Genomic DNA, 13,614 nt, shown 5'->3' with positions numbered 1-13,614 from the left:
AAGCATCTTGTCCAGGATAGTATTTGAAGTAGGATCTGAATACATGTAGATTTTTTATTATAGATTTTTATTGACAAACACATGTCTGGGTAATTTTTCAACACTGACCCTTGGAAAAACTTCTGTTCCAACTTTTCTTCTCCTTCCTTTTACCCCCTCCCCTATGGTAGGTAGTCCCATACATGTTAAATATACTAAAGTACATGTTAAATACAATATAGAATACATGTAATTTTACTGGTATAAGAAATGCCTGCTGATGCAACTACTCTGCAAAATAGAGTTGCCTGAGTGGCTGAGAGGTTAAATGATCTGCCTGGGTCATACAGTCCTTCAAACTACTATAACTCATCAGTCACAACTTGAACCTGGGTCTTCGGTTTCCAGGGCTTTTTCTCTGTCTTCTACACCACACTGTCATTATCCAATTTTCTTGCTGTTCAGTTGAGTCACGTTTGACTTTTTGTGACTTCATTTGTGACCCATTCTGAAATTTTCTTGGAAGAAATACTTGAATAGTTTGTCATTTTCTTCTCCAGCTCATTTTACAGATGAGGAAACTGAGACAAACAGGGTTAACTTCTCACACAACTAGCAAGTGTCTGAGGCCAGATTTAAACTCAGGAATTTGAGTCTTCCTGACTCTAGCTGTTCTGCCCTAATTTAATGTGTTTATTAAGCATTTGCTTAGTAACAGAGTTAATATATTAGTATGCTGCCATTGCCTTAGATGTTGGAGATATAAAGGCCAAAAATGAAATAGTTCCTGCCATCAAGGAACTTACTGTTCAGAGAAGGGTAGAGATGCATCTTACTAGCAAATTCCTATCAAATTACATCAATTTACATTGTACTCCATTCCAGAACAAAGAATAACTATGACATAAGTTATTAATAGAGAATGCGATGAGTTCAAAGGAAAAATCTAAGCTATGTGCTATGCTTTGAGAAAGAGGAGTTGGCTTTTATTTGGGGGAGTTAGGGGAGGGCTCGAAGAGTTTATGGTGGAATTGAATAGGGCCTTGCCAAATGAAGAATTGCACTTTGGAAAGTAAAAAATGGAAGTAGGAGGAGATCATCCCAGCTCTGAGCAGTAGCATAAGCAAAGGTGCATAGGTAGGTAGTAAGTGAGAAAAGAACAGATGGAAAGCAGTTTGGTTTGATAGAGATCTTAGAAGTCATTAGGTTCAACCCCTTGGTTCACAGATGAAGTAACTGATTCCCAGAGAGGTTAACTGACTTGTTAGAAAATATCCGAGGTAGAATTTTAACAGGGTCTTTCTGACTCAAAGACTATCCGTCTACTACATCTCACTGCCTCCTGAATTAAAAAATTAAAAAAAAATTAAAATTGAATTCAGCCCTCTCTTTTAATAAATGAAGTGACTTTCAGAGAGGTTATATAACTTCCCAAAGTCATAAAGATAGCACATGGTAGATTTGGGGTTTGTATCCAGCACCCCTAACTTCAAATCCAGTTCTCTCTCCACTGAGTTACACTGCCTCTGAAGGGAAGCAGTGTGAGTAGATTTTAAAAAATGACACTCTGTGTGTGTGTGTGTGTGTGTGTGTGTGTATGTGTGTGTCTGTCTGTCTGTCTGTCTGTCTGTCTGTCTATCTGTCTCTGCCCTCCCCCACTGCCTGTTTTCTCTTGTCACTCCCCTCTCCCTTCTTTCTTCCCCCCTTTCCTCTCTCTCTGCCTTCTAAGCAATGTCTACACCAGGCAACATCTATTAAAGATCCAGAACTAAACCTTAGACTATATAATGATATAATCATTCTCTTGGCTATCGAGTTTTGAATGTCAGAATGATCATGAATTTATTCTTTATTTAGTAGGCAATGAAGAATTATGGAAGGTTTTTGAGTTGGAGAGTAACATGCTCAGAGTGATGTGTTCTGAAGGTTATTCAGGAAAAGGCTGTGTAAAGGTGGAGAGGAGGGATCAGGGGCAGAAAGTTGAAATAAGAAGAGATGAGGACCTGCACTATGGTAGAGTTTGCTGACAGAAATATTTCGATTTGAAAAGATTTGGCAACTATTTGCATGTGTGGAGTAGAGAAAGATGCTTGGATGCTTCTGAGGGTTTATCACTGGGAGAATGAAAAGACGTTTTTAAGTAGGACAGAAAGACATTCAGATGCAGGTATTTGCAAACAGTTGGAAATAGGGAACTGAAGCTCTCAGAATTTAAACCGGAAATAAAGATTTAAAAGGCATCTGCACAGAAGCGATAATTAAAACCAAGGAAATGGACATCAGTGTCTAAGGGCACTGTGTGGATGAGGGGGAGAGGGAGAAAAAAAAGGAGCCAGCAAAGAAGGAGTGCTCAGAGAAATGGAGGAGGAAATGAGAGAATGCAATGTCTTAGGAGCCAGTGAAGGGTGAAGGTGTCAAGAATGAGGGGTTGGTCAGAAGTATCAGTTGCTGTGGAAAGGCCAGGGAGGATGGGGCCAGTACAAAGATCACTGGATCAATAATAAAGAAGTCACTACTAACCTTGGAGAGAGCAGTCACAGTAGGTCTCAGAGATACAAGCTCTGTTTAAAGTCTTGACTTTCTCCATTCTGATTTTGATGTGTCTTAGGTTAGCATAAGAAATTAAATGAGAATTTTTTGGGAGTTTTGCAGAAACCACAGATGACATGGGAAAGCCGACAGATGTCACAGAACTTATGGCCAGACACTAATTTTACAATTAAGTACTCTGAACATCCCCTAAAAGAAAAAGAAAAAGTTCAAACTTATTCTCTGGTACAAAGAAAGAGTCAAAAAGTCTTACATAGATTTTCCAGATTGTAGGGTCACTGCATCACTAACCCCTGCAGTGTGGAAGGGATAACTGTATTCTTTCTAAAAATCTAGGAGTGAAGGGAAGGAAAGAAATGGAAGCATATTTTGAGGGCATAATGAGGCCAAAAGAAGGTTTTTAAGAGGTTGGGGAAATCTGGGCATTTTGAAAAAACTTAAAAATATGAAAAAAAGTGAAGATAAGATTATATATTTAGAGCAATTCCCCTATTTTACAGAGGGGGAGCTGAGGCCCATAGAGTTTAAATGACTTCCTCAAGATTGTTCAGATAAATAAACAGCAAAGCTGGTATTCAAACCCACATCTTCTATCTTTAAATCCAGTGATTTTATACTATCCCTGGATGCTTCTCTTTACTCTGCTTATTCTTGGTTTTGAATTTTGAGTGATGCAGGTGGTACCTTTCATCTGCTCTTTTGTATCTTGTATAGACCCATCTATGTTGTCTCCATTAGAGTGAAAGTTCTTTTATGGCAAGGACGGGGGGGGGGGCAATAGTTGCTTTTTCTTTGTATCTCTAGCATTTAATACAGTGTCTGGCATATAGTAGGTGTTTAATAAATGTTGATTGACTGGTTGATTGATATGCAAGTCCCATGAGATTAAAAAAAAAATCCAAGAAACTATGAGAATAAAGCGTTGAAAAGAGCAGCACAGATATGGAAGTGTCTAAGGATGCTGGCAGAGGAAAGAGGTGGGAGTGGGAGGGGGAGACACTGGAGCCAGGTGCCAAAGAGAAAGGTGGGAGAGTACCCAGGACAGTTTGGGAAAAGATGATAAAACTGGGTGACATCAACCTCAAAGGAAGAGTGGGATTGTCGACTGATGGTAACAGAAATGGGGCTATTTAAAATCATGACTGGGAGAAAAGTGTAGATGGTATTGCTTATCAAATTTGCAAATGACACAAAGCTAAAAGGGTTAGCCAACCCACTGCATGACAGTCAGATTTCAAAAAGATCTTGACAGACTAGCACGGTGGGCTGCATCTAAAAAAGATGAAATGTAATTGAGATAAATGTAAAGTGCTACACTTGCATTAAAAAGTCAACTTCTCAAATATGTGATGGGGGAGTTGTGGCTAGACAACCTGTCTGGTTCTCTTACCTGCCTAACCATTCTCTCAAAATCTTCTTTGCTGGTTCCTCATCCTTTGCCAGACTCTAAGTATAATTGTCCCCTCAGGACAGACTTCTGCCCTGAGCTCTCTTCCTTTTTTTCCCTGAACCTTGAGCATCTTAGTAGCTCCTATGGATTCAAGCATTATCTCTTTACAGATGATTCCAAAATCTATTTTTCCACCTAAATCTCTTCTGAACTTGAGCCTGCCTAGGGGTCATCTCCTCCCCATCAGTCTGTCCAAAACAGAATCTTTCCCTTTCAAACCAGTCCTTTTTCTTCCCTCCTCTCTTTATTTATTCCCTTATTTTCTTTGGGAGAATATATTCTCCCCAGTCATCCAGCTTTGTAACTTTGGGTCAGCTCTGACTTCTCCCTCCCCTCTCATCTCCAGTATTTAGTCAGTTTCCAAGTCTAACCCATTCTACCTTTATGACACCTCTCCCACCTGTCACTTTTTCTCTAGTCACATTTTGTAGGAAGGATTGATTCTTAGCAGAGTTTCTTCACTTTTCCTGTATCATGGACTCCTCTGCCAATCTGGGGAAATCTATGGACTCCTTCTCAGAGTAATACTTTTAAATGCATAAATTAAAATATATAGGATTCCAAATTAATTATAATGAAATACATTTATAAAATACAACTATGTATATGTACATTTATTTACAAATATATACGTATGATAAATATCAATGCATTTAACAATATATTATAATTATTTATATATGTTAAAGTTTATGGATACCAGGTTAAGAACCTCTGATTTATAGCTGGATTGGATCAAGATCTTTCCAGATTCTTGGCATTGGACTAAGTTCTTTCCAGACCCAGTGATTCTGAGGTTATGGGCGTGGGGGAGCTGTTTAAGTAGAATTTGGCATGCCTTGCTTTGGAAAGAGCATTGATATGAATTGTGAGTGGGAGAGCAGGGAGGTGGGTATTAAAGAGAAGTCTAGTGCCTTTTCTGTTGGGCAGAACTAGGAGCAGAGGGTGGAAGTTGCTAGGAGACCAATGCTGGTATTGGATAAGGAAACAAAAAACATCCTAACAATTGGAACGTCCAAAAGTGAAATGGGGGCATCCCTGTGACACAATGGTGGGTCTGGAATCAGGAAGATCTGAGTTCAAATATGACCTCAAACACTTGTGGGACCCTGGACTAGTTTCCTAATCCTGTTTGCCTCAGTTTCCTTATCTGTAAAATGAGCTGGAGAAGGAAGTGGCAGACCACTCCAACATCTTTGCCATGAAAACCCCAAATGAGGTCAGGGAGCATTGGAAGGAACTGAAACAACTGAACAACAAAAAAAAAATAAAATGGGCCACCTCCTGCAAGAGGATTCCCCTTCACTGAAAGTCTTTGGACTGAGGCTTGGTTCTATAGAAAGAGCAATGGATTTGGAATCAAAGGACCTGAGTTCAAGTTCTACCTTTGTGATCTTAGAGAAGTTAATTAACATCTGGGTCTCTTTCTTAGTCTGAAGAGTGAAAGGGGTTGGCCTACAGGGCCTTTGAACTTTAAGTGGGTGATCCTGCAGTTCTACTGCCACTTGTCAGAAAGGTTGAAGGGAGGTTTCTGTTGGGGGGGGCGGATTTTACCAGATGGCCTTGGGGGGCCTTTCACATCTGGGATTTTTGCATTCTGTGACTGTCTCTTGAAGATACTGGTGATGGTGTTTTCCACTTCCACTTTTGCTAGAGGAGATGCTGACCTGGGTCCCTTTTGTTATCTCTCCTTCCTCCCCTCCCTTCCCAACTGTCAGAATGCTGTCCGACACAACCTGAGCCTACACAAGTGTTTTGTACGAGTAGAGAACGTCAAGGGCGCCGTGTGGACAGTGGATGAACATGAGTACCAAAAGCGGAGACCGCCAAAGATGACAGGGTACGTGTGCTCGGTCCCCTGGGTTGGATGGGCCTCTGCCCCCCCGGGCCAGCAAAAGGTCTCTTCAGTTCATGTGTTTATGGGACGTGTCCATGTGGACTGTTGCCCTTCCCTCCCTCCATCCTTCTTTCCAACACACGTGACTATTTCTACCGCTGCAAGGATGAGCACATCATCCATCTATCCCTAGTCTGGAGGAATCTGTGGACAGTTGGGTGGTTGGATGAGTTGAAATTGGAAGGGAAGAGCTGAGAACGGTCTACAGGGAGTCTGGAAGCAATGGTGGGCCAGGGGAGATGGAGAAAGTGCCCTGGTCATGACAGTCCTGTTCCCCTGGCCAAGAGAGAGAAACCAAGGAGGGAGAGGAGGACCGTGAAGAGAAACAGAAGTATAGAATGAGGGCTAAAGATGGTGGGTGCACACACACAGATAGCCTATGTTAAGCCTCAATTCTGCATCTGTGTCTGAGTGGACACACACCTGTGTTAGACACACATATGTACCATTCTGTCTGTGTGTATACAGATATATGTGGGTATATAAATATGTGTGTATATATACGTGTGTGTATACATGTATATATTGGGGGAGAGAGAGAGAGAGACGGAGAGACGGAGAGGGAGAGAGGGAGAGAGAGAGAGAGAGACAGAGACAGAGACAGAGACAGAGAGACATAGACAGAGATACAGAGAGATGGAGAGGGACGGAGAGAGAGACAGAGAGAAAGAGAGAGAGAGACAAAGATAGAGAGAGAAAGGAGAGAGAGAGACACACACAGAGAGACAGAGAGACAGAGAGAGAGAGATGGAGAGGGAAGGAGACAGAGAGAAAGAGAGAGACAGAGAGACGGAGAGGGAGGGGGAGAGAGACAGAGAGAGAGACAGAGACAGAGAGAGAGAGAGGGAGGGAGGGAGGGAGGGAGAGAGGGAGGGAGAGAACGAACAAGAGAGAGCAAGCTTTCAAGGTGTGTGGAGGGAACTGAGTCCAGTATTCCGATTTCCAGGTGTCTGGTCACCTGTCTCAGAGACGACTTCTTCAGTGTCCCGACACTGGGACAAACACCAGACTCTCCTTTTTGGGTCAGGCATTTTGGGGAGAGTGCAGGGTCAGATGTGAGCAGGACAGTTGATTATCTCCACAGCCATTTCTTCCACCTGAATTTCCTTCCACTCATCCAGCCCGTCTCCTTCGTTCACTTGTTCATTGTTTGATCTTCATTCTTGAAGAGGGCCGAGACATCAGGAAGGTGATGCTGTGACTTGCTAAGGAATCGGATTTAAGTGAGGGAGGGCTGTACAAAGTCACAGCCTCACTTTCTCTCTGAAGCGTCTGGGTCCAGTGGCCAGATGCAGATCAGGGGGACTGGAGGTGGACCGGATGCAGGGGAGACCTCAGCCTTTCTAAGCTAAGGTCTTCAGCAGGTCTCAGTTTGCCTGAGGCAACTTCCATTCAGTGATTAAGGCAGGGTAAGAAGTGAGGCAAAGATGGGCGCTTTACTTAGTTTTTCCAGGTACTGAATGACATCTATCCCACTAGGGCCAGGATCTGAGCTAGGAAGAGGTTCTCCCCCCGACTGTCGGTGCACACTCAAGGAAAGTGATAGTCTCTTAAAATTTCTCCCTCTCTTTCCCCCAAGGAGTCCAACTCTGGTGAAGAACATGATCTCGGGCCTCAGTTACGGAGCACTTAATGCCAGCTATCAGGTGACTTACTATTGTCCCTCCGTGGGGTCCCCTTCACTCTTTTTTCCCTCCCCCCATGCCTTGCTTCCTCAATCCCAGTCCCTCCCCCCAAACCCTCGCTCACCCTTTGTCAAAGACCTGTCCTCTCCCATTCCGAAGAGCGCCAGGGTAGCTGAGGGCCGAGAAAGGCTGATTTCCTTTTTTAAGGACCTCTCTCTATGTTGGCTGAGACCCCCCCAACTCCCTTTCCCCCTCTATCTCCTCCTTCCCACACAGCCTCCAGTTCTTTCCAATTCTTGTGTATGGAGCTGGGGGAGGGGGACAGGAGGGAAGATTGGCCCCGATTGCCTCTCCCCTCCAGTACAGGTGAGACCCTCCTCCTTCATCTCCCTTCTCACTAACCCCAGTCCAGGAGAGGCCTCTATCTCCCAGCATCCGGAGCCACTCGCCCCACGGGCTCCTTTCTGTTTGAATGGGATGTGGGCTAAACTTGGGAAGGCCAGGGCTACAGGGGGATGGGACCGAGGAGGACAGCAGACCGGGGGTCTTGATGAATCTGGGGCTGTAGACGTGAGCCTTTTTGTGTCAGGGCTAGGAGGGTGGGAGGAGTTCGTGGATGAACAAGGGAGCCCAGACAGACAGATAGGAGGTTCCCCAGCTGGTGCAGTGGGGAGGGGGAGAGCAGTATCTGCCATGGCCTCCGTGTAAGGTATTCCTTTTAATGTATTTGCCCCCCCCATCCCTCCCTAGGCTGCCCTGGCCGAGAGCAGCTTTCCCCTCCTCAACAGCCCAGGCATGCTCAACCCCGGCTCCACCAGCAGCCTCCTGCACCTCGGACACGAGGACGTGAGCAGTACTGTAGAGCCCCTCACCAGCAACGGTAGCATCAGCCCCCCACGTCTCTCCCCGCCCCAGTACAGGTGAGTCTTCCAGAGCCTCAGGCCCATTAGGCACAATACCAAGAGCTAGCATTAAATGATGCTTGAAGGTTTCCAAAGGGTCACACAGCTAAACAAATGTCAGAACTTACTTCCCCAAGTCTTAGTCAGCAGTCTGAGCTTCCCTCCCTACCCCCACCCAAGTACAAAGGAGGCTTCCTCCTGGGCGCCAGTCAGGAAAGTCTGCCCTGCCTCTTCTCCCAGGCCAAGTCAGTTCCCTTCCGTCCAGTTATCCCCATCCCTGTTCATCGTTCTCCCGCTGGGACAGAAGCAAGGGACACACACATATACAGACATGGACAAACTTTACAGATAGAGAGAGACATAGCCACATGTACCACTCTTCTTCAGGCTGTGCCTCCAGAGATCCTTTCTCTTGCGAGATAGATGGGGTTCTGAGGGTCTGGGTACCCAGGGACTTCGTACCCCAGAGGTCGGAGGTCAGGGATGAGGGACTGACAAGTGTTGGGGATGGGTGGAAAGTGGGGAGTCGGGGGAGACACTTTTCTCCGTGTTTGGGGCTTGTGGCCATCTACCTAACCACGTATCTATCCCTTCTCCCACTGCTGTAGTCACCAGGTACAGGTGAAGGAAGAGCCAGCTGAAGCCGAGGAGGACAGTCGGCCCGGGCCCACCCTGGGCCCCACCAACCCCAATGCTGGGGCTCCCCCAGAAGACAGGGACCCTGAAGAGGATCTGCCTGGGGAGGAACTGTCGTAAAGGCCTCTGGGGGAGGGGCAAGTAGGAAAGGAAGGGGGCGAACATCTCTCCTTCCCCCCTCAGGAGACCCCTCCTCAGGCTCTCACCTTCCCTCCACTCTACAGCCCCTTCTACCCCACCTCAAGGCACTTCCAGGACAGCAGATTGGGGGGGGGGCCTCTATGCCGTCCCACCTGTGACTCTGGACAGACTCTCCCTGGCAGAGATGGCCCCTGCCCCCTCCACTGACCTTTGCTTGCCCCAAGAGCAGTGACCGGTGGTCTAGAACTGGTGGAAGAGCCAGGAGAGTGTGGACCCCCCAGTACCCGACTTCAGTGTGTGTCCAAGCACCTCTTCCCCTCCGCCTCCTCCATCCATTCTGTCCCCATGACCACCACCAGCAGGACTCTCCCCGCCACCTTTGCTTTCTGCCCCCTCCGACACTGAGACCCGCAGGCGGGGCTAACCCCCCATTCCCACCAAGGCAGCATCTGTCCCCTCCTTCCCCTGCCCCGACTCTGACCTCGTTCCCTCTTCTCCAAGAAGCCCGGGACAAGGCTCCTTGTCACAGGATCAGAGTAGAAGGGCCAGAGGTGATGCGGTTTTACCCCCTCATTTGGCAGATGAGGAAACCGAGGCCCAAGAAGAGGGAAGTGGCTTGCTTAAAGCCACACAGACAATAAGCAGCAGAGCCCAGGTCTTGTGATTTCAAGCCTGGTCCATCCTTCCCCATACTAGACAAGGCTCCCTTCTTCCATACTGTGAATGACCGACACCGGCCCCCCGCTGCGTGGGGAAAGGGGAGCCTGGAGCATCTCGGACTCTACCTCCGCCCCGCCCCCGGACAGACCAGTTCTCCCTTCTCTGCGCACCCAGCGACCTCAGGGGGCACGTGGGGGCGGCAGCCGGGTTCTGGCACTGAAAGCAGCTTCAGGAAGACTGTTGATGGAAATCCCCCACAAGGGGGTACGCTGCCTCACTCACCCCACCCCCAAGTCTTTGCTATAACTATGGAAATCCCACCCTGCCATCTCAAGTCAGACAGGGGCCGGGGCCCCATCTCCACCGTGCCCCCCACGTATCCGCCTCCTTACGGAGGACGGGCAGTTGGGAGGGTCTTGAAGGAGAGATTCGGGGTGACAGGAGCATGGGAATAGATTTGCCCTCGGGGAGAAGGGGAGGTGGGAAAATGTCCCCAAGACTTTGGCATTCACCCCTGGAACTGAGGGGCTTGGTCCCCACTTGTGGAGGGGAAACTCCCCTGGCCTCCACCAGATGTCCCCATGGAGCCCGCTGCTGAGGCTGGCGGAGGGAGGGAGTGCGCCCCTCAGCCTCCAGCGGCATTAAAAGGAGGCCTGTGTTGGTGGGGCGGCTCTGGGAGGGCGGGAGCAGGCCAGCTGCCAAGGCCAGAGGAACGGGCTACCTCTTCCAAAGCTCTCCCTCCTAGTCCTCCTCCCACCCTCCATCTCACAGCCCCTCTCAATTCCCTCCCTTTCTTTCCCTAGTTAAACAGATGACCAAAGACCTTTCTTATGCCAGAAGCAGAAACCAAAACTTTTTGTTTGCTTTTTTTTCCTTTGTCACCCCCTGCCCTCCATTCCTTATCTGACCGTCCCTCCTCACCCCCCAGGCTAGAAGCTAGAGCGGGGGTCCCCTCCACTTAAGTTATTGTTTTAAACCAAAGTTGACAGTGTCTGTTGGTGGCCATGGCCTTCTTCCACACCCTGCTCTTCAGCTGCCCACAGAAGCAGACTGGGGACAGGTTTCCCCACACACCTCACTCCTGCTCTTGTTCCCTTCTCATCGCTGTGTCCCTTCCCGTGGGAGAGGGGGAAGAGGAGGAGGGATCTGAGGGGAAGGAAGGGCTCAAACGGGATGAACTCCCTTGGGCCCCTCCCCCCGAGACAATTGTGGCTGTCCCCAAGGGCCTCTGGGGGCAGGGGACAGCTACGTGTTGCTATTCCTGCTTTTCCCCTCCCCCTCTCCCTCCCCAGTCAGTATTTTGTCCCAGCCGGCCAGCCAACCATTCTTCTTTATGACCCTCCAGTGCCCGCCCCAGGCTGGTCCCTGGTGTGCCCATCATCATGTTCCTACCACTGCTAGGGCTGCACACACAAAGGTGGAGGGCTGGATTCCGAGGGTTAGCCGGGGAGAGAGCTGAAGCAGGTCAAGGGGCAGCCGGCCGTCATTCCTCCTCCCACTGTGGGGGACGCCAACTTCAGGTGAAGGGCAGGATGTCTGACTGCCATGCCTGACACCCGTCCTCCCCTAGATTAGTCCCTCTAATGGGGACAGGATCAGGAAGGGGTTGGAGGCGGACTCGATGAACTATTGTCTAGAAAGTGCCCCGTTTCCACACACAGACTGTGATCCTCATAAGTCCCTCGTAGGACTTGGGTGGCAAAAGGTCCCTGGTGCCTGTTAACCGTGACCCTCTCCCACGTTGTTCCTCGCCCTCTGACTTGTGCAGAAACATTAAATGCCCTCTGCTCTTAGGCCCTCAGTGTGTGTCACCTAGTGGGGCGGGTGATGGGTAAGTCAGGACCCGAGCACGGAGCACGCAGCGTGGGAGCGGGCGTTTCCACGGGAGTGGGGGAGCGTGTGCGTGTTTACGTGCATGTATGTGAGTCCGTTTGAGCACTCTCAGTCGTGTATGAGTGAACAGCAATGACGTCCACCCCTGGGTTCCTAAAACCAGCGTGTGTGTCCAGGCACCTCTGTATGTCTGATCCAAAACATCATTCCCGAAGGAACGATGGGGCTTCGGACTGGACCGCCAGGCTAGTTTCCCGCTAGCTTCTTTCCTTCCTACCACGCTAGGTCTGGGGACAGCTTCCCCATAGGGTGGCCTGTTGGGGGGCAGAAGCCAGAGTGTTGGGTAACGACAGTGTTTGTGATAGCCTCAGGTTCTGCTCAGGCTGTCAGTCTTTCCCCTCTCCCTCCCACCCCTCAGCTTTCCCTCTGTGGATCTAGCCCTGCTTTTCCCCGCCACTTCCATCTGTGGCTCCCTCGGCTCCTTTCACACCCCTGGGTTTTCCCTCACCCTCACGAAGAGCTGAGGATACACAACCACACACACACACACACACACACACACACACACACACACATGCACACGGTACATCCTCACACCCTACTACATAGACGAGACGCAGCCTCTTATTGCCTTCCATCCCAGCTCCATATGACTCCCTCATAGGAAAGACTCTAAAGTTTTCCCCAAAAGCTTTCTTTTGAACTCTCCCTCTCTTTCCCGCCTCCTCCCTAAATCACATCCCTGCCCTACACCACACCACCCAGTGTTTTTACGCAGGTTTGGAATCCAAGTTTTTTGTTGTTGTTTTTCTCAGGCTGCCTGGGAGTGGTCCTGGGAAGGTGGGAGGTAAGCAATGTGCAGGATCTGTTTACTTCACGGACTATCCCTAGAGTCACCCAGACCTTTAGATCAAAGATCCATTCCTTCCTTGTTGGAAACCAGATCTCTTACAGGGAAAGTGGTTCTGAGGACCCGAGTCTGCCAGGGCCAGCAAGCCCGTATCTGGTATGTGCCGATGTGCACTGTGCATGCACGACGTGTTATACGTGGCACGTGCTTGTGAATTTGTGTATGGGCACAGACTTGTGTGTGATTGTATGGGCTTGGGACTATACTAGCTGTGGTAGCTGATAGCCAGGTAGTCAGTGAATGCTTAGGTGAGCGCTTATGGCCTCCCGAAAAGAGAGAAGGGACCCATGTCATTCTCTGACTAGTCTCTCCCTTCCCCTCTCTCCCTGGTTCCCCAAGTCCACTCATTCCTTACAAATCCTGAGTTCTTCCCATCCGTCCCTCTCCCTAATGTCCCCAAGACGGGAACCTGACAGATAAAAAAGAAATCTGCTTACTTCTTATTCCATTCGCCTGCTATATACCTTCCTGTGAGATTTAATCACAGAGAACCCGAGTCTCAAACTTCTCACCACCCACAACCACCATCAGAATCTGCAAGATACCCAACACTTTTTCGGCCAAGGAGCTCCTAGACCAGGGTCCTTCAGGGCTGGGGCTGAGGGAGGATGGTCCTGGCGAGACAGAGGGCCAGCTTTTATTGGGGGGAAGTACAGTACTGGGTCCCAGCCTCTTTACCATAGCCAATCTCAAATGTTTAGTACTGACAATAGACCGAAGAGGAGTGGGCCCTGAGGATTCCAACTCCTTAATGTGTCATCTCTTTCTGTGGCCTCATTGCTTCTCTATTTCTGGCCTGATTTCTGTCTCATCCCTTTCCTCTTCCCTTCCCCCACTCCCCTTCTCTTTGCCTTTCTCCGTCTCTGTTACTTCTGTGACTCTCCCCACCCCATACCTCCTGCCCATCACAGCCCCTAATGTCAGTTCAGTGTGTGCGTTTCTCTCTCTCTTGGTTTTTCTTAGCCCCTGTATATGTTGTTCTGTACCTCCTCCACTCCTTTCCTCCATCCTGCTGGACACATGCTCAGAGC

General features: G+C 48.8%; 1 protein-coding gene across 4 annotated transcripts in view; it reads left to right on the top strand.

Annotated features, from left to right (window-relative positions):
* Positions 1-11,633, top strand: part of FOXP4 (forkhead box P4) — a 97,544-nt gene extending 85,911 nt beyond the window's left edge. For 2 of the 4 annotated variants that reach the window (XM_074310971.1, XM_074310970.1), the window contains exons 14-18: positions 5,698-5,819; positions 7,456-7,522; positions 7,778-7,867; positions 8,252-8,421; positions 9,012-11,633. In XM_074310971.1, the coding sequence (XP_074167072.1) occupies positions 5,698-5,819; positions 7,456-7,522; positions 7,778-7,867; positions 8,252-8,421; positions 9,012-9,159 (597 nt within the window). In that variant the 3' untranslated portion in view covers positions 9,160-11,633. The remainder of the gene's footprint in view (positions 1-5,697; positions 5,820-7,455; positions 7,523-7,777; positions 7,868-8,251; positions 8,422-9,011) is intronic. The other 2 variants (XM_074310973.1, XM_074310972.1) reach the window with 1 other exon arrangement.
* Positions 11,634-13,614: the final 1,981 nt, after the last annotated feature.

The sequence above is a fragment of the Sminthopsis crassicaudata genome, chromosome 4 (assembly GCF_048593235.1).
Source record: "Sminthopsis crassicaudata isolate SCR6 chromosome 4, ASM4859323v1, whole genome shotgun sequence".
In the NCBI taxonomy this organism is placed as follows: Eukaryota; Metazoa; Chordata; class Mammalia; order Dasyuromorphia; family Dasyuridae; genus Sminthopsis; species Sminthopsis crassicaudata.
This window is presented reverse-complemented; position numbering and strand designations above follow the sequence as displayed.